Source organism: Fonsecaea monophora (assembly GCF_001642475.1).
Source record: "Fonsecaea monophora strain CBS 269.37 chromosome Unknown Scaff36, whole genome shotgun sequence".
Classification (NCBI taxonomy): domain Eukaryota; kingdom Fungi; phylum Ascomycota; class Eurotiomycetes; order Chaetothyriales; family Herpotrichiellaceae; genus Fonsecaea; species Fonsecaea monophora.
The window spans coordinates 51723-76650 of NW_019173967.1; the positions used below are offsets into that span (position 1 = coordinate 51723).

Sequence of the window (24928 nt, forward strand, 5' to 3'; positions counted from 1 at the left end):
AGCATGTCTCGAGAGGACGCTGTCACTGTTGTGTGAGCGTAAGTCTTTCAAGACGTGCAATGCAGGGAGACTAGAAGTGAGTGACGGGACAGACTCGTCCATGTATGTCCATGGGGGGTTTCTCCTATTGATACGTGGGTATTTGCCAGCTTTGCGATATTGAGTATATACATGTACCTCCCTTTTTTTCCTTCCACAGGCCCTTTCAGACTTCCTTCTTGAAACTCTTCGCCAGAGCCCAGAAGTTCTCCATCTTTGCTCTGCTCAACACGTCCCGAGCTTGTGCGTCTGTCTCACACACCCTGGCTCCCAGCCACCGCTTGAAATTGCGCTGTTTCTCCTCGCCCTTGAAGATCAACTCGCACTTGTTCAAGCTCAGATCTTTCAGTTCGCCATTCTCGTCCTCGGCCTCGAGCCACTTTGCCAGGGCTTCGCGGTTCCCTTCTGCCACAGACCGGGGTGCTTCCATCTCGGTCCATCGAATGCGGTTCTGCATCACCTTGTCGTAGTTCCGGATGCTGTGCTCGCCGCCTTCAACCACGACGAGGTTCATTTTCGGGTGCATGATGACGACGCCCGTGAGCCTATTCTGGTCCGCATTGACAGAGACTTGGTATCTGTGTTTGCCGTTGGCCAGCGAGTCGATCTTGTAAACGCGTATGTGGATCCCACGGGCGGCGTCTTCGGCTTGCTGCTTCGCTAGTTTTTCGGCGCGTTGTTCTTTCGATAATTTGCGTGACAGATTGTCTTCTTCGGCCTTCCTTGCTCGTTCTGCGATCTCCCTGTTCACGCGGGCCTCGACAGCCGTGGGATCTTTGACGGCTTCCTCACCGAGAACACGCATCAAGTTACTCTTTTTCACTTTGGGCGGAGGAGGTGGAACGAGGCCTAGTCGGATCTTGGCTTGCTCTTCCTTGAGATCAGCCATGCGTCGTTGACGGCGCAATTTGGCCTGTTCCTTGGACGTGAGATACATGGGTTTCGGTGCCGGATTGTTCTTCTCCTGCGGTGGCTCGATGAGAACAGGGTGCTGGATATAGACTGTGATGATGCTGTCCGGGGTATCGATCTTCAGATTTGCCGGATCGGAGATGGCATCATAGGATTTGCCATTAACAAGACCTTCGTCCCACCATTCCAGGTCAGGCGGGGCAGGGACAAGGAACGCTTTTTCGGTATCGAGATCCTCTTCCAACCCAGCCTGCCTCGCGCGCTCCGCAATCTTCTTCTTCATAGCTTCCAATTGCGCTTGTCGTCGGAGTGCCGCCGCTTGTTGCATGTATTTGCCCTTTTGGTTGAAGACCAGCTGTCTAGAATGCCGGGCTTTGGGTAGTACATTCCGCGAACCCAGATTCGGATCGAAATAAGGGTTCTCTTTGAGTTCATCCAACGAAGGCCCCGAGAGATCCAGCTGTGCCTTTTGTTGCAACGGGGCAGGAGATTCTGTTCTTCGATTTCCCATAGCAGTTGCAAACTTAGGCTGCGGCGCTCGCCCCTTGTTCCTCTGAGCGTCATGCTGGGTATCGACCAGCAAGTCAGGGTGTATACCAATGTTCAACCCTCCTCGTGCTTTGGACATATCGTCATTGTAGGCTGGCGCGGTGTAATTCGTTGATGGCCTTTGCTGAGTCTGGGTCGCTATTCGACCAGTTGCCGCCGCCACACGGGCCCTCATCTGGGCAATCCTGTCGGCTGCACTCAGAGGAGGGGTGGGGGACGCACTCGCTGCCATCGCGGGCGACGAGGTTGCTGCACCATTCTTCATGGCTGCCAGTTTCGCTTTCAGTTCGGCCGCCTTGGCCGCAGCCGCAGCCTTAGCACGAGCCACTATCGCATCGGCATCTGGCTTTGATCCCATCGGCGTAGAGGAGGCGGAGGCGGCTGCGGTTGTGGGACGAGGAGAGCCATTGTTGGATCTGGCACGTTTCTGGCTCTCGACTTCATCGTCTTCCGGGTGAAGCCTTTTCAGCACATTGCTCGCTCTGTCTGCCATTGCGAAGGTTGAAAGAGGAGGACTCACTGTGCGCAAGAGAATGAGGGCTCCTGCAGATGCTTCGAGCTCGCGTGAGGTGAGGTGAGGTGAGGCGCGAGAAGGATGAGTGGGTGATGTTATGATGGCAGGCTGGTTGCTTGAACAGTCGCGAGGGACCAACGCCAAGATGAGTAAAAACTACTCGCGCCTCATCCCGGATTCGGACGGGGGTGATGCCGCCCTACACTCACCTCGAGGCCCGCCCGGCTGGCACGAGTTGGGGTACCTGGGTAAGTTCTGATCTATGTCTCCTGGCGCGGGGGCCAGAGGTCTAAGCTTTAATCTGCTAGGTCCTCCATCAGGGCACAGCTACCCTAGTACCTAGCACCCACCTAGAGCTTAGGCTAAGTAGGTCTAACCGTTGTGGCATTTAATCTGCGACTTGTCTGGCCCTTTATTCACTCACTCGTACAACTTCGCTTCCTCGTCCCATCGACAGCCTGTAACTGATGGAAGTACCTCACCCAACGAAACGATTCCGCCCGAGAGTGCGGCCTGAAAAGCGAAGGCGGGTTGCATTGGCTTGCAGCCGATGCAGAAATCTAAAGAAGAAATGTCTCCCTGGTAGAGATGCGAGTTGCAGGAACTGTCACGACGCCAATGCATTTTGCGTCTTTGAGCCTGCGGCAGGCCAAACGGTCCGCACTGACGACCTCGGACGGGAAACTGATCACCTAGAGTCCGTCATGTCTTTCAGTGTAGTGATCGGATCGGCTAAGCTTTGGGTTATAGATCGAATGCGTTGGCCAGTATCGTGGACGCAGTGCACAGCGAGTGCCAGAACATCTATCCCGGTATCATCCTTGAGCCACAGCACCTAGCCACAATAGTATCCCTTATCCTCAACAAAAATAGCTCATCAGTAGGAGCCCCAATGTTGGTACATGGGCCAGCGTTCCGAGAACCGGCCAAGGTTGCTCTTGATAGCCCTCTTCAGAATGCACATCGGGAGCAGGAATGCCAGCCTCCACGATCGGCCCAGGTGCAAGAGCAAGGTGTGTGAGTAAGATTTTTGGCTTCTACTCTGCCCCTGGTGCTGTACGAGCCAAAGTATCTAACAAAAGCTTGTCAAGGCTATGAGGTATCCGGCTCGCACGACGGATTCTTTTCCAGTGTTGTAAAGGTCGTCTCGCACGATGGCGACCACTCCTTTCCCACGGGCCATACGGTGAGCACGAAGACCTCTCCACGTGTGCTCACTTCTCAGCCAAGTAACCTTGGGTAGCAGGCTTTCTATACATCCAAAATCTTGATGCCCGGAGACAACGCATCCGTGGTGGGAAATACGCTGTTGAGTCTTCCCACGGAGGCCGAGGCAGATTTTCATCTCTCGACCTTCTTTCTCTACTTGGAGAGTAATTGGTTTTATTTTGAGGAAACCTGGCTCAGAGAGGTCTTTTCTCTGGTTTTCCAAGCCAAGAGAGGGCAATGTCAGGTGGACGACACACTGCTGTGCCTGTCGCTAATGGTCATGGCGCTGGGCGCCTCGTTCAAGCATTTGCGTTCCTTGGACTCAAACATGGACCAGAACAGGCAAACACAGCAACATGATCATCCTTCAGACACCCTCCCTGGCGCCGAGTATTTCAATCAGGCCCAACGACTGATCCCGCAAGCCCTCCGACGACCCTCCTTGCTTAGCGTGCAGGTATGTCTTCTCACATCGATTTACGGTATGCCCTCGGACAACAGGGAGATGGGTTACACATACAGCGGCATGGCGTTGAGAATGTGCGTGGCCCTGTCTTTTCATAGAAAGGATGGCTCGCCCAATATATCAGAGAAGGCCCGGGAAGTGCAAAAGCGTGTGTTCTGGACAGTGTATTGTATTGAACGGTAGGGTTTCTCCCCGAAATTGAATGGTTGACATACTTATACTCCGACAGCCGAATCTCCATGGCTCTAGGATATCCGGAGATGCTTCAAACCACGGAGATATCCATCTCACTACCAACGCGCCTGGACGACATTGACCAGAGTTGTCCTACTCGAGTGGATCGTCTGACAGCTTTCACAGAGCTCACTCTGCTTCACAGCCTGGTAATTCGGAAGAGGTTGGTTTCAATAACAGGGCGCAGTGCCGTTTTTGCTTTTCTGACTGACAATCGGAGACAGACTGGATGGTTCGGATCTCATCGCCTTGAACGAGATTCGAACATTGCTTGAGCAGTGGAAGGATCGACTACCGCCGAGTATTTTGGACCATTCCAAAGCTCAGGTCCGGGCCACCCTGCACCTGGATATGATGTACCAGATGGTTTGGGTCGATCTAGGTCGACGGACCTTACTCGATCTCGTGAAAAACCATCTCAAGGGCCAGCACGGCGGCGTCCCGCATGGGAGAGAAACCGGAGAGCAAACGCCCGTCCAGCGAGAGTTATCGACCCGCTGCGTCGGGGCCGCTCTCAAGGTTCTGGAGGCCATTGCTACTCTTCACCGTCGGTCTCTACTTGCTCGGTTTTCTTACACGGACTTACATTCATGCATCTCCGCCACAGTCATCCTTCTCTTGGGAAGCATCCAGCACGAGGAGTCCGAGGAGCTTCCGTCATTTCAACATGCTATCGACCAGGGTATGGAAGCCTTGGATTTCCTGGCAGGAGGCGACAAAAATGCAGGACATGGGTATAAGCTCGTCCGACTTTTACAGAACACGGTAGCTCGCCTTCGAAGACGGGCGCATGCCCGGAGAGGTGGTCCTGGGATCTCATCTTCGACATTGGCGTCGCCGTTACCACCACGGCCAGGTGATGAAAGTGATGACCATCAGAACAAAGTCGATAGTGGACCTAGACCCTCTCCAGTGGAGGGAAGTGTGCATGACCCTGTCGAACTGCCGTGGTCAGGAGGCCTCGAGCCGCGGCCGGCAGCAGATCGTGCTCACCACTTTCCTCACTTAGGCCAAACGGCTCGGCCAGATAACTACGGCGGCCACCGGGAAGACCATCGAGGTTTGGACTTTGCCACTTGGGAGTCCCTGTCGGCGTACTACTCTGCCCAAGACTTGCAACTGTTTGGGTTTGATGGCTTTCAGATCTTCGGCGAGGGAGATTTGGTGGATGAATTCGGCACGAGCCCCCCAGACGATCGCGGCCAGGCTGGTTTCAGCACATGAGGGGGATCAAGGAATCATCTTTCCATCTCCCTTCACCAAGAGGCGGAAAGATAACATGGATCAAGGATATCAACGTGCCTTTTCTCAATTACGCCAGATTGAAAACGTCCTTCCCTCTCTCCCGACTCAACCCTTCTTCTTCTTCTTCTGCTTCTTCTTCTTCTCCTCCTCCTCCCCCTCCGCCGCATCTTCTTAATCTCACAGGACTGGAACTGCGATAATGGATAGAGGATAATTAGCCACACGTAGCAGCTCGAGTAACGCGAAATCTGATCAAGAATTATCTATACCGTTTGCCCCTCAAATCTTCACCACGTGTACTCCAAGTTTGACGACACCAGCAAAGCACGAACGACTTCAAGGCTCCAGCCGTCGACTCATCGGCATTACTCAGGCGAGTTTCTTTTTGATCAACAACATTGGGCCAGTCGAAAGCTAGATAGACAAACGACTCATCTTCCACTCGACTCAGAGAATTGCGCCCGGCTATCTTCGGTCGACGTCCGTCCATGCTCGATTCAGGCTTTTCAATAAGTGTACCTGAAGGTCGGGTCACCCTTGTCAGTGACCTCCCTGCCATCGGTGTAAACCACAGAGACCCCGCCCAAATTCGCCTTTTTCCTGTTGTCCCAATAGCAACTGTACCAGTATCCAATGACCGCCAGAACGAAGACAATCCAGCTGACAAGTGCCAGGATGAGACCCTGTTGGTATCGGGGCGCATAGTTCGAGTCCCACAGGAGTGGGCCGATGACGGCGCCAGCCGCGTACCCGATGAAAAATAAGGCATTGACGACGGCCTTTTTGGTATTTCCTCGCACGTTGGATGCGCTGAGGCTCAGAACCAGACTGAATATGTTTGAGATGACGGAGGCCTGCGAAGGGAGGAGTCTAGATAAGTGTTCACGTCCACAAAAAAAGAGAGACAGAGGGGGAAGATGGTCCGAGGGGATTCATACCAGCCATGATGCAACGATCATCCCCCATCCTGCCGTCAGAGGGAGGGTGAAAAGCAAAATGATGCCCGTCAGGGGAATCATGACGAGCCCCACGATGATGCAGCACCGTCGGTTGGGCCAGATGAAGCACAAGGCAATGCCGACCCAGATGAAGAAAATCTGGACGGCGCCGGAAGGAGAGGTGTAGAGCATGGTCTCGTATTTGTCGTAGCCGAGAGAGTTGATGATCAAGGAGGCAAACTAAAGCATGGTTCGACGGTCAAAAAGCGTGCGTTGAAGATCTTTCTCTCCTTCAGGCAGATCAAAGAATGGCGGGGACTCACCACAAGGACAGGAGCGGGAAGGGTGATAAGAATGCCGAATCCCAGATTGAGCCAGGTGCGGACCTGCAAGAGAGCCTCCTTGAGCTGGCCAGGAGCAAAGTTGGTCCGGTCACCTCCCTCACTCTCAAGCTGGAGTCGTTTCTTCGCGGCGATGCGTTCGGCTGGCGTGAGAAACCAGGCAGATTCCGGACCACTGGGCATGGCCAGGGTGAACAGAATACCCGCGAAGATTGTAATGGCACCGCAGACGAGGAACATAATTCTCCAGGCAGCAATAGCGGTTGGGTTTTTGCCGATGCCGTACATCATCAATGCACCCAAGACCTGGGCCAGGCCATTGCAGCTAATCCAGATACTGTGCACGGAAAGAAGGGTGTCAGCTGTGCCTCGATTTTTTCCGGGTCGGCTGTATTAAGATGGGAGCTCACCCGATCCGCATAGGATGTTCTCTCTTCTTGTACCAAATACTCGTCAAGGTGACGAACGCAGGCTGGACAGCTCCCTCGGCAAAGCCCAGGATGAACCTCACACCCATCATCGAAGAGAAAGAATTGCAAGCGGCCAAACACTAGCGGCAGTTTGAATTAGATTTGGCCTCCGCGTAGACCCTACAGGGGCAGTAAAAGGGAGTGTAGGTGGCTGACCATGCAAATGATGCCCCAGATGATCCTGTTCAATGTAGTCAGCAAGCCGGCTCTCCTTGGGTTGGTAAGAGGCGTGTGCCGGAAGCCACTTACACTGTAACTCCGACAAATCTAGCCAGAGGCAGTCGACTCATCAGATAGATAAAGGGAAACTCTGAGAGCAGCTGGCCCAAGTAAAAGATGGAGCTCAGCCATGAGTATTGTCTACCATGCAGATCAAGGTCGGTGACCAGACCAAAGACCGCGGCATAGCTCAAGCTTTGTTTGTCGACGTCTGATCCATATTGGTCCGATGATTTTATATTGGAAAACATGTTTGGTATACATACACTGAGAAAAAAACACGAGCGCCATCTGTAGCATTCAGTCAGATTTTGGGATATTGAATACGTTGATGGGGAAACGTCGCCACAAGAAAACAACAAAAGACAGGACTCACAAGAGGCAAGATCACTCTGTCAATCTTGTTGCGCAGCCGTCTCTCTTCTGCTTCGTTTGGTGGAGGGTCCTGCACCAAGAGGTCGAATTGCTCCTCTTTGGTGGAGGGTCCTGTGGTGGCAGTGGTGGTGAGAGCATTGTTCTTGTCATTTTGTTGGGCCGGGGTGGTGTCGTCCATCTTTCGAAATGTCAAGTTGGGGGTCTGTTCGAAAGAATGAGAACGGATGAATCTTGAGCTCACAACAAATGCCTCGTGGAGGAGAGGGCAGATAAATACTAATGGAAACTGTCGGCTCGTAGCTTCCTGTTGGGTGTCGGTCGAGACGCTTCCAAGATCCACGATGAAGCCCCTCATCCTCAGTGTAGATATCCGACTAGTACTGAGCCCCTTGCGAAGCATGTACCGAAAACCTCATGTGCCATAAACCCGTGACGGGCTCGCTATCAGGACGGTGATCGGGAAGCAAGATACAACTTGCGCTGCAAAGATAACACTCGGGTCAGGAACCGATGCGGACTCGGCAAGGACCAGCAAAATCATTAGTCTCATCACTCGATTTCGCTGTTTCTTTGTTAATCTGGGGTGCCATGTAGGTGTTGCAAAGCAATCAGGAACTTGTGGTGGTGCAATGTTCTTTGGTGCTTCTCCACCAGATCCACTTCGAAGTCGGGTGCGTGTACCCCACCAATCACCATCAGATTTCCGCATGTGTCTCGCCCCACTCCATCTCACGCGATACGGCTTGATAGAGAATGCGGGAAGGTTGCGAGAGAGGGAGAACCATGGAGATGAAAGTGGCACCGAAAGTCGGAGCCCCTTCCTTGCCTGGGGTGAATTTCGTGCCTTCAGTCCTGTGAGGAGAGCGCTCTCGTCAGATTCCCCCTTTTATATATCACTGGGCGACTGACCACTACATGCATTCGTTTCCACCTCACCTCCGTCAGATCAAAAGGCGGCAATAAAGTCGACTGATCTCCGGGTAAAATGGTGCAAGAGATGGATCTTCAGAAGCTGGACATGGAATTGGCGATCAAGCCATGGACAGCACTGCCCCAAGAGGCATATGTCTTGACCGGAGCGAATCTGATAGATCCTCTGCAGGGCCAGGTGATCAAGAACGCAACAATCCGAATTGAGGGAGGACTTGTCACCGAAGTTTCAGAGCAAGAACACACTCGACCGACGACGAATGATGGGACCACGGTGATCGACGCTAGGGGCAAATACATCTTGCCGGGCCTCATCGATTGCCACGTCCACATAATGGCGGTGGCTGGGAACGCCGGAATGAATGAGACATTCCACATGGACCACAGCACCTCCCTGCTCCGACAGCCAAGTCTATGTCAGGGAATGTTGGATCGGGGCTTCACCAGCGTCCGGGACTGCGCTGGAGCCACGCCAGCTATGAGACAGGCGATCGAGGACGGCGTGCACCCGGGCCCAAGACTCTTCATTGCTGGCAAGGGATTGTCCCAAACGGGAGGTCACGGAGACTTACGCAAGGCACATGATTCGAGGGGGATCTGCTGCGCCTGTGGCGCCGGAGGTCACGACATGACCCGGGTCGTGGACGGCGTTCCAGACTGCCTCAAATATGCTCGTGAAGAGCTTCGGCGCGGGGCCGATTTTATCAAAATCATGAGCGGCGGAGGAGTCGCCAGCCCGACGGATCGCATTGACCAGGTCCAGTTCTCCGACGAAGAGATCAAGGCCATTGTCACCGTTGCCACCAATGCCCGCACATATGTCACCTCCCACGCCTACACGCCTCAGGCCATTCAACAGGCCATCTCACACGGGGTTCGCGGAATCGAGCACGGGAATCTCCTAGATGAGGAAACCGCGCGTCTCATGGCCAGTAAGGGTGTTTTCCTGACTCCCACGCTCGTGGTTTATGCCACCATGGCAAGGCCAGAGTTCTCAGGCTTCCTCCCTCCCTTTTCAGCTCAAAAAAATCGCGAAGTGCTCGAGTCTGGCTTGCGAGCGTTGAAAATCGCGACGGATGCTGGGGTAACGATCTGCTTCGGCACCGATCTCCTGGGTCCAATGCATCCTGCTCAGACAAACGAGTTCGTGATCCGCAGCCAGGTGCAAACACCGCTACAGATCATCCAGAGTGCCACGGTCAATGCGGCAAGACTCATCCAGAGAGAAGAGACCCTCGGCCGCATTGCTCCCGGCTTCTTGGCCGATTTTTTGATCTTGAATGCTAATCCACTCGAGGATATTGCGGTCCTCGATCGGCCTGACCAGCACCTGTTGGCGACCATCAAGGACGGGAGGGTGGTGTCGTCGCGGTGGTCCCGCCTTGAGGTTAAACAGCGGAGATTGAGTAATATTGCATAAGCGGCTCGGAATAAGGCCTCGTCTATGTAACGGGTTGATGTGCCTGTACTTACTGTCGTCGTGATCAAGAACTTTCCCCGATGTCTACCCAAAGAGTCTAGATGTAGATAGACGCCGACCAGGTACGGATTAAGAGCTCTTCCTTAGTATTCCGCTGCAGCCTCATAGGCCTGGACACTTTCGGCGGCAGCCGCCATAGTGTAGAGTAGATTGCCATATCTCGAATGAAGATAAGGTGACTTGTGCAGGCAATGCAGGGAGACAAAGAGAGGACACTTTGTCTCAAGCAACTCGAATTCTCGGTGAGGCACCAATACTGCCGCCCAGCACGTCCATTGCCATTAGGGAATGGTGCAATGATACTGTCTGGAACGTCCTGACAGGTTATCCTTATCTGCTATAGTGCCTAATAATCAGCCACAACCGGCGCGATATTCCGTCTTTTTGCAAGGGATTGAGGCACTATTCCTGACAGATACCATTCGGCGGTCCCAACGTCGGCTCACGACGTAGTCTTGCCGTCTGTCACTCATCTCCCCCCGCATGTATCGGTCGACCCGAATTTCTATCGACCTTTCGGTCCGTTCTATGCAAATCTGCAAACAGTCCTCCTGATGGTCTGAAGAGAATACTCACCCAGCATGAATGATCAAGTGTCTCAACCGGTAGTTCGTCGCGTCCCTGCCGCGTAAGTCTATCCCGTATAGCTTATGCGTCGAATCATTTTCGAGATGCTGACTGCTCTGTAACACACAGCTGTTCCTTTTGCCGACACAGCAAATTGAAATGCTCGGGCACGCAGCCTTGTGATCGATGCAAAAAGAGATCCAGAGAATGCGTCTTTACATCCGCAGAGAGGCAGGACAGTCATGATGAACGGTCATGTTTTGACCTCTTCTTCCAACTGCATGTTACCTGACTTGACAGTAGGCCTTCACCGCCGCCACGGAAACGAGCACGTCTCCATCATTCAACCTCACCTCCCGCAAGGAGTACTCAGCGTGTGTCCCAAAATGAGTTGCTACCCTCTCCTCGTCGCGCTGTAGAGACGTCCGTCGACTTTACCGAAGGTCGGAATCCCAGTGCCATCTCTCCGCAGTTCCTGCCAAACAGGCTGAATCAGCGGAAACGCTGGCGTAAGACACCACTTGATTTGGTTTTGGGAGAGCGTGACTTCAGAAGTGTGCTGTTTGCTGACCGGGACTGTGCAGTATACGTGGGTGCATGCTCGACATGGTCCTTCAACATCCGTGTGGCGACCATGATCAGGTCGAGCCTCAAAGACGGCGGTGAAATTGAGGACGATCCATTCTCCTTGGATGGCAACGCCTACGATCTTTCCTTGAAGAGAGTAAACTCGGACATGACGCTTGATCTGAGCCGACTGCCATCACTCGATTATGCCATCTACCTCGTTAATACGGTCAACTTCCACCTGGGCGGAATTCTTAGGTTGTTCGACGAGTACGAATTTCTGCAAAATCTCCATGAATTCTATAATCAAGGTTCGCAGAAGGCTCGTGCACACAAACTCTGGTACATCCAATGTCTCCTTCTCCTCGCACTGGGGAAAGGCTTCCTCAACGTTCGAAATTCGCCAGACAACACATCATCAACGGATTACTTCGTCCGTGCGATGTCTATCCTTCCAGACACTACGGAGCTCTATGAAGAGCCCGTTCTGGCCGTCGAAGTACTTGCCACCGTTGCCTTGTACTTTTACTGTTTGGATATGAAACAGAGCGCTTATTCCTATGTTGGTTATCCCCGCTGAAGGCACCGTCTTCAGAAATTCTCTTGGACTAACTATCGCTCGACATGGTTTCAGATTGGACAAGCTCTACGAATAGCTCTGGTGGAGGGACTGCACGCCGAATTGCCCCCTCTCCAGCTGGGGGATCGTTTCACCGAAAGGTGTCGGAACGCTTGGTGGACAACCTACATCCTAGACCGTACCTTGTCTGCAGCGGTTGGGGCGCCTATTTCCGCCCAAGATAACCACATTCAGCAGTCTCTCCCTTCGCCTCAGCAAGTCTCGCAACGCGACGCCACCTTAGTCATGCACGTCAAGTTGTGTCGCATGGTATCATCCATTTTAACGGGTGAGTTCAGCCTGACCCGCATCGTCCCCCGGTACTCGTTCCTTACAGATAGTAGAGCTGTACACTGCGAATGGAAGCCTAGAGAATACATATCTCTCAAAGGTCAGATCGGTTCTGAAGCAGATGGCCGATATTGCGAAACAACTCGAGGAAGTTATAAATTTCAAGTTTAAGAGTTCTCTGGAAACGCTTTCCAAAGGAGCACTGTATTTGAGAATGCTTTACAATCAGGTTCGCCAATTTTGCGCGGTGCAACTGGACTCAGCTAACACCCTTCTCAGTGTATCGTCCTGGCCACTAGACCATTATTACTCTGTCTCCTTCAGGAGACGCTACAGTCCCTCCGTCCCGGCTCCAATGGTGTGAAGGTCTATATTCCACCTTCAATACGCGATCTGTTGAAAACATGCTCAGATTCTGCCACCAAAACGCTCAAGATGCTCAGCGCCTTGAGCAGCCACAGTTTCCTTGGTACATAGACTTGACAGTGGCTCCCTCAAAGCAGAGTTTCAAAAAGGCTAATCAACGACTGCAGACACATTTCTTCCCTTCGATTTGGAATTTGCTTGTTCGGCATCATCCGTGGTCACGATGGTTGACGAAATTCTTCGAGGTGCATCAATATCCTCATCCACCAAAGATCTGCGCCACAAGATTCTTGATGAGATTGCAGCAGGAGGAAACAAAGCTGCCCCGTACCGACAAAGAGAGCTACGGAGGCTCTCAGAGCTAGCCGACCGTCTGTGGAACACCATCGATGCATTGAATGCCCAGAATCGCAGCCCAGGAACGGCAGCATCAGACCACGAAGTGAATCAGGTTCATCAACAACGACATAATCCCGGCGTACAATCAGAGGATCACCAGCTTGGACTTGATTCTCGAGCGGGTGACGATGGAGCGGCGATGGCCGAACTGCCTGGCAATGGTCTTGAACAACCTCTGGTCCTGCTTGAGGAGCAAGCCATTGCGATCCCTCCGGGGGCTTCAGTTTCATCTTCTGACTTTGCTCAAACCTTTGATTTCTCGCCCGAGCAGATGCTTCTTCTGGCAGATCATCTGGACGTAAATGCACTGCAAACTGGGTTTGATTTTGCCAGCCACGGGTTCAATGAGTGGATCTGAACGATCTACTATGATTGGATTTTCGTTGCGAGATGTAACCCCCGATTGTTGATCGATAGCAGTGTAAAAGAAGGCCGTCAATTGCGGAACCGATTTTTGATAAGTAGTATCTCCGTGCGGACGTGGCAATGACAATCGTGGCTTCGCAAGGATCGGCTGGCGAAGCGTCTGGGAACCTAATTGAGCCCATGCGCGAGCCGATAGACTCAGACATCGGATGACACACCGTGCAATCTTGCCGAACCAGATGATCCGACTGAGATATGCAGACCCCCGATATCCCGGGTCATTGTCTCCAGATACCTCGATAGATATTATCGGGAGTGATTTCGAATCCAACCTTGGCCCTTGGTCCTCTATCTGGATCCTCGGTAGAGGCGAGACGATGAAAGCTTGCCTCTTCCTTTCAGCCCCTTCCGATCATGGAAACAGGTAGTCGGAAAAGACAGCGGCAGGTGAGCCACTTACCGACTCGCTGTAAGCCCTCGAGCACCTGCTCGGGTGCTTCGAATTAGCACGGGAAGAAGACGGTCTCAGTCGGTCAAATATTGTCGTTATGCTACCTATACCCTTGCCCTCTGTGCCAGCTATTCTGCGTTAAAGGGCCAGGTCTTTCTCCAGGATATCCCACCCAGCTCACTGGTCACTATGGCAGCGGAGTCAGCCGTGGTTCGGAGATTCACCGCTCAATCGGGAGCATTGCGACGGTTCTCTTGCAAACGGGCATCGATTTCTACCACTGCGGACAAGTTGAAATCCCCCGAAGATGGCGACTACCATTTACAGGTGGCTGGAGAGCAACGATCGGGCACTGAGACTCCAGGACCTTTCTCAAGACTGTCGTCTGCATCACTCGTCCGGAGCATCATGATAGGAAGGATATTTCAGTTCCCGATTTTATACAAACCTTCGCTAGCCTTGCTCCAGAAAGTCTCCGGTTCCCGATCGGTATTTCTGAACGCGGACAAAAACCCACTGATCCGCGCGATGGTTCTGCCACTCATCTACAGACAATTCTGCGCTGGGCGAAACGAAGCCGAAGTGCAGCGGACGATCGAGCAGATCAAGAACATGGGGTATGCGGGGATCATACTGTGCTATGCGAAGGAGGTGATGGCCAAGTCTGGTCATCAAGCGGCGGACGAGTTGGAATCCACGGTGGCGCGCAGCGATAGGACGAGGCAGGAGGTAGAAGATTGGAAACAAGTCAACCTAAAAACACTGAACGCCGTCGGCGAAGGAGATTACATCGGCGTCAAGTAAGTTCCCCAACCATTTCCTCGACGAGTCGTCGCATCTAACCTCCGGCGTGCGCAAAAGATTGACGGGAGCTGGCGGGGGAGTGGCCCAGCAGCTGAAAGACGGGGGTCCTCCATCACCGGAAGTGAGGGAAGCATTGAGAGAAATATGCCGCCAGGCGAAATCGCAGGGTAAACGCCTCTGGATTGATGCCGAACAGCAAGTCTACCATCCGGCTATCGATAATTGGACCATCGACCTAATGCGCGAGTTCAACCGGGAGAACTCGATGGTGGTAATGACCACCATACAAGCCTACCTCAAGTCATCCCGGCAGACGGTCGAGCGGTATCTGCGCCTGGCTCAGAAGGAAGGCTGGTCGCTGGGCATCAAGCTCGTCCGTGGAGCTTACATTGGCAGCGACAACCGGAGTAAGATTCACGACACCAAGCGTGAGACAGACGAGTGCTACGACAGCATCGCGCATGATATCATCACCAAGTCGTGGCCGGGCTTCGAAAGTGGTAGCCGTGGCGCTGGTATTGCTGCTGCTGATGCTTCTGGATTTCCTCACGTCAGGATATTCCTGGCGGGCCACAATTCCGAGTCGATTCGAAAGGCCTCGAGCCTGGTCCGCCGGCTCTCCCAAACGGGAGATCTCGCAAACGAAGTACACTACGGCCAGCTACAAGGCATGGCGGATGACATTGGTTGCGAGCTACTTGCCCAAGCAGACCATCAACGAGAAGTACTGAAGGCGCTCAACCCGTCATCATCGGCCGCCTCGAGTCCTTCACAAATACATCAACATGACGCTCGGCACAGGCTCGCCGAGCTCGGGATCCCACGTGTGTACAAGTGTCTCTCATGGGGCTCGGTCCAGGACTGCCTGTACTACCTTGTTCGTCGAGCGATCGAGAACCAAGGTGCGGCGGAAAGGATGAAGTCTTCACTAAATGAGATGCAGGCTGAGTTGCGAAGGCGGTTCTTTGGATTGTTCAGGCGTGGAAAATGAAAGAGATGAGGGTGAACAGATAATGATTCAATTCGAGCAAGATTGCAATACAACTTGAAGTCCTTGTAGAGACCTAAAATGTAATCGTGAGATTCCTCATCACATAACACGCAGACAGCAGGTCTTTAGGTTATGCGAAGTCCTGACCTACACCTCATTGGAAGGATACAAAACTTGCGACAATGAGCCAAACTCCTCCTTGATGGTCCTCACGCTCGTAAACCGCTGAAGGTGAGCCATGGTTCCCGTTTTATCATTGGTGCCACTATCCCGGCTACCGCCAAAGGGCTGCTGCGCCACCACGGAGCCGGTGCATTTGGTGTTGAGGTACAGCATACCGGCCGCGTGTTTGAGGATCTCTTGAGCCTGTCGCAAGGCGATCGGGTCTCGGGCAAAGATGGCCCCAGTGAGTGCGTAAGTCGAGGTTCCATCGAGTAGTCCCAGCGTCTCCTGCCACTTGTCGTCGTCGTACACGTACACGGCCAGGATGGGACCGAATAGCTCGCGGACCATGATGTCGTGCTTCGGATTCCTCGTCCGATAGACGGTGGGGTGCACGTAGTAGCCGACTTCCTTGGACGCCTGGCCGCCGGCGACGAGTTCAAGTTCGGGGTCGGACTTTGCCGATTCGATCACCTCGTTGAGCTTGTCGAACGACCGCTCGTGGATGACCGGGTTGATGAAGTTCTCAAAGTTCTCCGGGTCCCCGACCTGAAGAAGCGCCGTCTGTTCCTGGAGCTGTCGTCGGAAGTCCGGCCAGACAGACTTGGCCACGTAGAGGCGCGAGAGGGCCGAACATTTTTGACCTTGGTACTCGAACGCCGACCGGACAGTGTTGCACACCGCGCTCCCAATGTCCGCCGATGCATGAACGATGGTCCAGTTCTTGCCGCCGGTCTCGCCGACCACGCGAGGGTAGCTCGCGAAGACCCCGTCGCCAATAGCATTGCCAATCTTCCTCTGTAGGCCCTTGAACACGGCCGTGGAGCCAATGTACGAGAGACCCGCGAACTCGCGGCGCGCGAGGACCGTATCTGTTATGGTCTCGGCATCACCCGGCACAAACTGTATCACATCCTGGGGTAGACCTGCTTCAAGGAGTATCTTGTGCAGAAGCCAGGCCGAGTGGAGGGCAGAAGGTGACGGTTTCCAAATGACCACATTCCCGAGTAGCGCAGCGGGTCCGACAAGCGTGGCCCCGAGCGCTGTAAAGTTGAAGGGCGCAATCGCGTACACGAAGCCTTCGAGCGGCCGATACTCGAGCTTGTTCCATGTGCCGGACGGGTGAACCTGGGGCTGTTGACCAAAGAGGGCCCAACATTCTTGGATGTAGTAACGGAAGAAGTCACACGTCTCGGCGGCGGCGTCGATTTCTGACTGCCAGATATTCTTGCCCTGGCCCAACATGGTCGTGGCAACGACCTCGGCGCGGTATTTGGTCGAAATGAGTTCGCAAGCCCGTAAGAAGATCGAGGCCCGGTCTTCGAATGGCATGTTTTCCCACGCCGATTTGGCTCTCAGAGCAGCGTCGATGGCAGCGTTGACATTCTGCGGCGTTGCTGAAGCATACTCGGCCACTGCCTCACCATGTCGTGAAGGGTTGATTTGCTTGGTGCTTGTGTCAGAGTTGATCTGGATGGTCGTAGACCAATGGTCGTCAGTGGCGCGACGTCTCTGTGGCTTTTCTGGGAGGCATGCACATAGCCTTTCAAATAGGTACCACCGATATAAGATGGCGGTCGCTCAGTGTTTAGACTTACAGTAACACCATTTACAACCAGAGGAATCTTTGCTGGCTGCTGCTGCTTGGCTCTTTGAAGCGCGGCAACCAGCTCTGCTCTTTCCGGGGAGCCTTTTGCGTAGTCTTTCTGTCATGGAACAACCAAATTGTGAGTATTCAGAGGAACGCTCTTGTGTTTCGAAGCAAAGTTCCCGACATACCGTGGGTTCATTTTCGAACCTGGGAGGGTTCCACATTGACATGTTGCGAATATGTCGGAGACAGGGCCTGGATCTGTTCAATACGGCAGGGTGGCCTCGTCTCAAAAGATTGCTTGACCGCATTGGAGCTGTGCAAGGCTGCGTGAAGGGAATCTGGTCTGGAGGAGAGGAGGAAATCTGTATAGCAGAAGCGACGGCCCTTTGTCGAACAGGGACAGATTTGCGATCAAGAGTCAAAGTAGCTCATTCAAGAAGGACTAGCTCCCGCTGCACATACGTATCTATGGAGCATTTTAATCAGCGAGGCTGTGAACAGTCTCCGATAGTCATGCGCTGCGTTATGCAATAGACGATGGCGGTCTCTGAGCCGATCCGATACGGACCGACTGAAACACAAGCGCCGCTGCTTGGGCGGTCTCCTAGCAGCCACGATTCTTTCCCAGAGGGCTCGATACCCTTGTCAGAAATTGATTCTCCCGTGTCTCGGGCGCCTAACACGTCTACCATAGGTATCTTGGGACTTGTTCTCTATACTTTTTGAACGCCGGGTATCAGATGCCGAGATATATGTGTGACTATTCTAGTAACATCCGGACTGGGTCCTCCAGGTAGTCTCTGAGCTTGACCAGGAATCCCACCGATTCACGGCCGTCAATTAGTCGGTGATCATACGTGAGTGCAAGATACATCATCTGTCGATAAGTCAGACATCGGCACAATGACGGAACGTCAGTGGTGTAGGCAGGCTTACAGGTCGAATCTCAACCTTCCCGTCGATAGCCACAGGCCTTTCTTTGATGGCATTGACACCCAGTACTGCCGTCTGAGGCAGATTGATGATAGGAGTGCCCATCATTGACCCGAAAACGCCTCCATTGCTGATGGTGAAGTTGCCGCCTGCCAGGTCGTCCATGGTAATCCGACCGTTTCGAGCCTATGATTATGATGATCATCTTCAGTATCTGGTGATCAACGATCCCATCTGGATGGGGAGAGAGAAGAGTGATAGGCGATGGGTTGGCCTACCTTTTGCGTATAGTTTGCGATTGCCCGCTCAATCTCCACCACACTCAGTCTCTCACAGTTACGCACAACTGGCGTCACGAGACCTTTGGGGGTGGATACTGCGACGCTGATGTCGACATAGTCCCTGTAGGTCACCATAGCGTCACCCTGTTCGTCCGTTTCGATGGACGCGTTAACCTGGGGAAACGCCTTCAGGGCCAATGTTGCGGCTTTGGTAAAAGCACCCATGAAACCGATCTTGACACCATGCGATTCAAGGATCTCATCCTTGTATTTGCGCCTCAATTTCACCAGGGCAGACACGTCGACTTCGTTGAAAGTGGTTAGTGATGCCGCCGTATTCTGGGACTGCTTCAGACGGTCTGCTATGGTCATCCTCATTCGACTCATTTTAACCTGCAAGTAGTCAATTGGTTGCCAGGCCATATCGTACGATCTTTCCCTTGTAGCTTACGCTTCTTTTACCGCGGTCGCCAGGCATGAAGGAAGCGGCTGTCGAGCCAGCAGGGTTTAGCTCAGGCTCCACGTTGGTGAGCTTCCGTGGTGTAGGTGTAGAAGTCGCTAATTTTGGTTCTTCGATGGGGTCAATGGGCTGGTGAGACGGTTTTGTCAGTTCAGGCGCAACAGTCTCTCCAGTCAAAGCCTCTGAAATCCCCAAAACATCCCCTGGTCGTGCTGATGTGTCTTCCTTCGAAAGTGGTCGTTCCAGGTCAATCTCAATCCGGGCGATTTGTTCTCCGACAGTGACCGTGCTTCCTTCGTTCACAAAGATCTCTTGGAGGATTCCAGCTTCTGGAGCAAGTACCGAAACGTCAATCTTGTCGGTTTCGATGGTGGCAATTTCTTCGTCCACCTCAACGAAGTCCCCGACCTTCTTCAACATCGCACTCAGCGTGCCTTCAGAGATAGATTCGGCCATGGTAGGAACCTTGACCACCGCCGCAGCCTGCAGCTGAACAGTGACAGAGAAGTTTCGTCGTTCGAATGGTGCCCGCGGTCGTGTGCATCCCCATGGTGGTCGTTGAAGGCCCCATGTTCCCAGCCAGCCAAAATTGCAACACGAATGCCCTTTCGCCCATGCTGCCCAGTAGTAGGACGGCTTCATGATACGCCCCAGTGTGGATTCTGCTGGCATCGTGTTCGGTGACTTGTAGAACTTCATTGGCAATTCCACGCCAGATTCCTCCCTCTCAAGTCGACGCCTTGCCTGTGCTTCATAGATGCGGTAGGAGTACCGTCTCGAGATCGGCCTCCCGGCAGCATCACCTTTAGCTCATGTGAGTGACATTCCCGGAGCATTGTACTTCTTAGCCTAGTGTGGGGACATCGATGATTGTGATAGTGTCCGGTGGCTAGGCAAGTTGGCGATGGTCCCATCTCGTAATCGGGAGAAAATCTGAGAACTTGACTAGAACAAGTCTGCCCCTTTCTCTGGTTCTGGATATGGTAATCTGCCAGGGATACAGTGTGGTCCGCAATGGTCCAAGCTTCGATCCGATCTCTCGGCACGATATATATCGGGAACAGCCACACCGGGCCCCCACCAACATCGGCCCGATAATTTTTGGGCGTGTTGAGCTACAACTTTCACTATCGCGTGGTGATGTACTATTGCCTCGGAATCTGGGCAAGATGAGCACTCGGTTCTTCTATGGCCGCACCTCCCTGGAGAACAGCATCCAGTAATGACACGCCAGGCAGGGCATACGAGGCAAGACACTCCCAGTATGTGCCTACCGAGACCAACCGCCTATTGATAGATGATGGACAAGATCAAAGCCTTGCATGCAGCCAGGTGTACAGCCGCACTCATTAGACCGGCCTGAGATACTGGCTTCGCATCTACCTCGTTCAACCAATTCGATCACGAAAACATGAATATGCGGCATGGCTGCGCCAGACGGTGTGATCTCGTCCACGTGCAGACAATGGCGAGGCTGCAATATCCTACCGGCAGGAGACTTCCTTGTTGGCGAGCAGCCTCCACCGCCGTACCACACCACCATCATGTTTCTCCCGTAAGTGAATGGCGCGATAACTCAGACAGCGTCTCGATCTTTTGTTCATGACTGCCTCTGTTTATGTGCTGATTTGGAGCGAGGTCCATCTAGAATCCGTCTGAAAGCTTTCTTCAAGGAAATGCTGCAGACTACTTCGATAATATGTATGCACAGTGGAAGACAACCCCTGACGCCGTCGACAAATCATGGCAGATGTACTTTCGAAACTTGGAGGCTCGCACGGTAAGAGTGCAGTCGCCAGGGTTCCCGTCCACCTCTACTTCTGCACAAGATCTCGGCGACCGGACCATAGCAGACGTCGGCACGTACATAAATGTGAAAAGCCTCGTTCGGGCATACGAGACCCTTGGACATCTCAAGGCCGACATTGACCCTCTCGGACAACGCCATTACTGGACTCCTGCGCCAGAAGTTCCGGATGAGCTCGAGGTGCAGTCCCACAAGCTCAAGGAAAAAGACTTGGGAGTGGAAATCGACGTGCGTTCGGCAGGAATTCTCCCGTATTTCACGCAGAGCACACGGTCCAGTATGCCGGTTCGGAATATCATTGCAGCTTGCGAACAAATATACTGTGGTACTGTGGCAGTAGAATTTGCTCACATTCCCAATGCTCAACAGCGCGATTGGATTCGCCAGCGGACTGAGACACGCCACACAATTCGGTATTCAGACGGGGAGATGAAGCTGATTTTGGATCGTCTTCTTCGGGCCACACTTTTCGAAACATTTCTGGCGACAAAATATCCAAATCGGAAGCGATACGGCTTGGATGGGAGCGAGACCTTGGTGCCCGGAATCCAAGCATTGGTGGACACGTCGGTTGAGCGCCACGGGGTGGAGAACTTGATCATCGGGTCACAGCACCGTGGTCGCCTAAACCTGATGGGACACCTCATGCAAAGGCCAATGGAAGTCACCTTCTACGATTTCATTTCAGAGGGGAAGCCCCATGACAGCAGTCTTGATGGTGACGTCCTGACGCACTTGGGAGGGGACTGCGAACGTGAATATCCATCGGGAAGAATCGCTCGGATGTCTCTCTTGCCCAATCCATCTCACCTGGAGGCTACGAACCCGGTTGCGGCTGGCAAGGCCAAGGCGATCCAGCATGACCAAGGGGACATGGAACAATCCAAATCGCTCTTCCTCAACATTCATGGCGATGCTGCCATTGCGGGTCAAGGTATTGTGTATGAAACAATGACTCTTTCAAAGATCCCCTCGTTCTCGGTAGGAGGAACAATCCATGTGATCTTGAATAACCAGGTTGGGTTCACTACAGATCCCCAGAGCTCAAGATCCACTACATACTGCTCCGACCTGGCCAAGACGATAAATGCGCCCATAATACACGTCAACGGCGATGATGTGGAGGCTGTGGTATTTGCCTGCAAACTTGCGGCAGATTGGAGAGCTCAATTCAAAACGGATGTCTTTGTGGACCTCGTCTGCTACCGGAAATATGGGCACAATGAGATAGACCAGCCAAAGCTCACTCAGCCTTTCATGTACGACAAGATTGCGCACAAGCTTCCGGCAGTCGACACTTACATCCAAAAGCTGATTCGAGACAAAGTCTTGTCGAAGGAGGAGATCCAGGAACGCAAAGCCCAGATCTGGGAAACCTTGTCGCATCAGCACGAATTGAGCAAGGACTTCCAGCCAGACAAGGTTGTCGCTGCCTCCGCATCTGGTGATAACGAGGCCGCATCAGCACAAACACAGATTTCAGCCCAGACGAGGATGGTCTTCGATTCGGAGCAACTGAAAATGGTCGTGGACAAGAGCATCACGGTGCCCGAGAACTTCACCCTGCATTCCACTGTCAAAAGAGTCTTTGATGCTCGACAAAAGTCGGTGTCGGAAGGCGAAGTCGACTGGCCCACCGCAGAAGCTCTGGCCTTTGGCACACTCTGCCTGGAGGGCCATCGTGTCAGAATCTCTGGGGAAGACGTTGAAAGAGGAACATTCTCTCAGAGGCATGCTGTGGTTCACAACCAGCTTTGGAAACCCGGTGATGATTGTGCGGATGCACGGAGATGGACGCCACTCGACCATCTCAGCCCAGACCAGGCGAGATTTCACGCCTGTAACTCACCCTTGAGCGAGTTCGGGGTGCTAGGCTTTGAGTACGGATACTCTCTTGGCTCACCTGACAGCCTGGTGATGTGGGAAGCTCAATTTGGCGACTTCGCGAACAATGCCCAGGTAGTTATCGATCAGTTCATCGCTGGAGGAGCCACCAAATGGGGTCAGCACTCGGGGCTCGTCCTATCCCTGCCGCATGGCTATGATGGACAAGGACCGGAGCATTCGTCGGCCCGCATTGAAAGGTTTCTGCAGCTGTGCAACGATGATCCTCGTTCATACCCATCGACTGAGCAGGTGGAGCAGAACCTCGAGCGAGGCTGCAATATGCGAGTCGCTTATCCCACCACGCCTGCAAACCTGTTTCATCTTCTCAGGCAGCAGATCCATGGACACTCCAGGAAACGTGAGTCGTTCACCCCGTTCCTCGCCTGTCGATTTTTTATTTTTTTTATTTTTTATTTTTTATTTTTTATTTTTTTTTTTTTGCCGTATATTGGCTAACGAACTGTGAGAGATTTCCAACGCTCGTCATGTTCTTCTCCAAGTCTCTCCTCAGGCATCCGTTCACTCGATCCCCAATTGAAGACTTTGTGGGCGAGTCCCGTTTTCGGTCAGTCATACATGACTCGGTCAGCCCAGCGGCGGTCCGCAGCATCATTCTCTGCTCTGGTCAAATCTACGCTGCTCTTCAGAAGTATCGCATGCAGAGTCAGGTCGATGATGATGTGGCCTTGGTCCGATTAGAGAAGCTTCATCCTTTCCCTTGGTCAGCAGTGACGACGATGCTGGACACGTACCATGGTGCAGACGATGTAATCTGGTGTCAGGAGGAGCCCATGAACGGTGGAGCGTGGTCATACGTGCAGCCCAGGCTTCAAGCAGCTCTGGCGCACTCAAAGCATCACCGGCAGCTCGTATGTAGATATGTGGGGAGGGATCCAAGCGCCAGCACCGCCGTAGGCAGCAAGTCGGTCCACGAGGTGCAGGCACAGAAGTTGCTCCAGAATGCCTTCGCCCCAGCACATAAAGACATACGCTGTCACATATGATCTGAGGACTGTGCGGACGACTTCAGAGGCGTAGGTGGCCGAAAGGGTGTGGTCGGGAAACACATTAGCTTGACACGATCAATCAGTTGAGTGGTATCAATCTGAAGGACCGTCTCCAATGTATCGAGCACGTATTTCCTCCGCTCCGCTATTCCAAGAACACCATCGATTACTTTTTGACGCACCTTGTTTTCCCAAAAGAGATGAGAGGATTCCCACACAAGTTGTCCGCTTCCGGCTGGGACATCGGCCAGATCAAAACGCTTACGACAAGTAGCTTTAGCGGGACAAGTGACTCTCGGACGACTCTCCCTCTCAGCGTGGCGCATCTCGATCTCCTAGAGCAGAAGCACACGAACGCATTAGTCTTAGAGCGCCTCCTTCGACCTGAAAATTCCGTCTAGCTTATGCCATCTAGGGCGGAGGCCGGGGGGTCGACGGCGAAATGCTTATTGAATTTGGTGACAGAGATAGCCTCACCCGCGCGTAAGTAATTCTGGATGTCGGGGCCCAGATCCTGGAACTCAGCAACGTTGAAGTTGCACGGGAGTGGCTCAGGGGAGTGCGGGATCACGAACAGGTTCAGGCCGTTGTGTTCTTCAACGAAGACGATGAACTTTCCGTCCTAGACCGGAAGGGACGAATTAAGCCTCTTCAAATTTCGCCTTCTGCCGCCTAACTCAATGTATGTGTCGTCTTCCTTAATGAGGCCCATACAAGAGGAACCGACATAAGACTACTAGAATACTACAAAGCCGCCGTGACTTTAGGAGTAAACTTAACGAAAGATAGATTGGTTCAGGTGAGTTTGCAGACTTATCGCTATAGGTACGACTGACCTCCCTACAGCGTATATAAGAATGAGAAAATTAGGGTAAGGACAGTCGGTTATCTTCTACGTTTCCGAAGAGATCTAAAGGAAGGTTCTAGCACGAAAACCACTCTCCTCGAACACAAGCACTGGCGTAGGCGTCGCCGACATTCTCTACTGGGCCATCACGGAAACCTGGATCGACGTTCGGCGGAGCATACCTTTGTGGGCTGTACAGGGACGGCGGTTTGAACACCAACATCAGCTGTAAGCTGATGCTTACATTGAAGGGGAGTTGATTGGGTCCAAAACTTGGGCCAGAAAGTTCCTTGAAAACGAATCACAGTCTCTGGAACACAGGTATCGACCCGGTATGCTCACAAATACAACATCCTCGACGCAGGCCGACCAAATACGGCAATACAGCGCATTACAAACCGCTGCCTACTGTTCGATGACCTTGAATACAGCACCGCCACCCTACAAGAGGAACAGGAGCGTGAATTGTTGCCGGAGATTGTGCAAGAACGAGAGGCGTAAAGGCCCGAGCCTGCAGAGCCCGCGAAGCATCTAACACTTCGCAAGGGTCTGATCTTGCCGCCCATGGCGATGGCCTCATTGATACCGCGATAGCTATGGTCGCACTC

At 53.0% G+C, this 24928-nt stretch overlaps 9 protein-coding genes across 9 annotated transcripts; 5 read left to right on the forward strand and 4 right to left on the reverse strand.

The window, feature by feature from the left end:
• Positions 1-205: 205 nt before the first annotated feature.
• AYO21_05592 (hypothetical protein) lies at positions 206-1993 on the reverse strand (the record flags this gene model as incomplete). Its single annotated transcript, XM_022655560.1, has 1 exon — positions 206-1993. One exon carries the CDS (start codon positions 1991-1993, stop codon positions 206-208), a length of 1788 nt encoding a protein of 595 aa, XP_022512066.1.
• A 166-nt stretch (positions 1994-2159) lies between these two features.
• AYO21_05593 (hypothetical protein) lies at positions 2160-5147 on the forward strand (the record flags this gene model as incomplete). Its single annotated transcript, XM_022655561.1, has 7 exons — positions 2160-2262; positions 2926-3031; positions 3146-3200; positions 3261-3680; positions 3788-3837; positions 3919-4086; positions 4148-5147. 7 exons carry the CDS (start codon positions 2160-2162, stop codon positions 5145-5147), a joined length of 1902 nt encoding a protein of 633 aa, XP_022512067.1.
• Positions 5148-5674: 527 nt separating this feature from the next.
• On the reverse strand, positions 5675-7689 carry AYO21_05594 (hypothetical protein; the record flags this gene model as incomplete). The annotated part of the gene is made up of 8 exons (XM_022655562.1): positions 5675-6022; positions 6107-6346; positions 6430-6784; positions 6858-6997; positions 7074-7098; positions 7167-7347; positions 7403-7427; positions 7513-7689. The coding sequence occupies 8 exons, from the start codon at positions 7687-7689 to the stop codon at positions 5675-5677; spliced, it is 1491 nt and encodes a 496-aa protein (XP_022512068.1).
• Positions 7690-8496: 807 nt separating this feature from the next.
• AYO21_05595 (hypothetical protein) lies at positions 8497-9861 on the forward strand (the record flags this gene model as incomplete). The annotated part of the gene is made up of 1 exon (XM_022655563.1): positions 8497-9861. One exon carries the CDS (start codon positions 8497-8499, stop codon positions 9859-9861), a length of 1365 nt encoding a protein of 454 aa, XP_022512069.1.
• A 641-nt stretch (positions 9862-10502) lies between these two features.
• Positions 10503-13088, forward strand: AYO21_05596 (hypothetical protein; the record flags this gene model as incomplete). Its single annotated transcript, XM_022655564.1, has 6 exons — positions 10503-10549; positions 10792-11617; positions 11690-11944; positions 12012-12194; positions 12290-12434; positions 12499-13088. The coding sequence occupies 6 exons, from the start codon at positions 10503-10505 to the stop codon at positions 13086-13088; spliced, it is 2046 nt and encodes a 681-aa protein (XP_022512070.1).
• A 648-nt stretch (positions 13089-13736) lies between these two features.
• Positions 13737-15342, forward strand: AYO21_05597 (hypothetical protein; the record flags this gene model as incomplete). Its single annotated transcript, XM_022655565.1, has 2 exons — positions 13737-14347; positions 14409-15342. 2 exons carry the CDS (start codon positions 13737-13739, stop codon positions 15340-15342), a joined length of 1545 nt encoding a protein of 514 aa, XP_022512071.1.
• Positions 15343-15489: 147 nt separating this feature from the next.
• AYO21_05598 (1-pyrroline-5-carboxylate dehydrogenase) lies at positions 15490-17325 on the reverse strand (the record flags this gene model as incomplete). Its single annotated transcript, XM_022655566.1, has 3 exons — positions 15490-17022; positions 17103-17210; positions 17284-17325. The coding sequence occupies 3 exons, from the start codon at positions 17323-17325 to the stop codon at positions 15490-15492; spliced, it is 1683 nt and encodes a 560-aa protein (XP_022512072.1).
• A 533-nt stretch (positions 17326-17858) lies between these two features.
• AYO21_05599 (hypothetical protein) lies at positions 17859-19444 on the reverse strand (the record flags this gene model as incomplete). Its single annotated transcript, XM_022655567.1, has 4 exons — positions 17859-17975; positions 18035-18217; positions 18310-18705; positions 18764-19444. 4 exons carry the CDS (start codon positions 19442-19444, stop codon positions 17859-17861), a joined length of 1377 nt encoding a protein of 458 aa, XP_022512073.1.
• A 752-nt stretch (positions 19445-20196) lies between these two features.
• On the forward strand, positions 20197-24821 carry AYO21_05600 (hypothetical protein; the record flags this gene model as incomplete). Its single annotated transcript, XM_022655568.1, has 5 exons — positions 20197-20327; positions 20435-22824; positions 23061-23335; positions 24440-24548; positions 24628-24821. 5 exons carry the CDS (start codon positions 20197-20199, stop codon positions 24819-24821), a joined length of 3099 nt encoding a protein of 1032 aa, XP_022512074.1.
• Between the last annotated feature and the right edge of the window lie 107 nt (positions 24822-24928).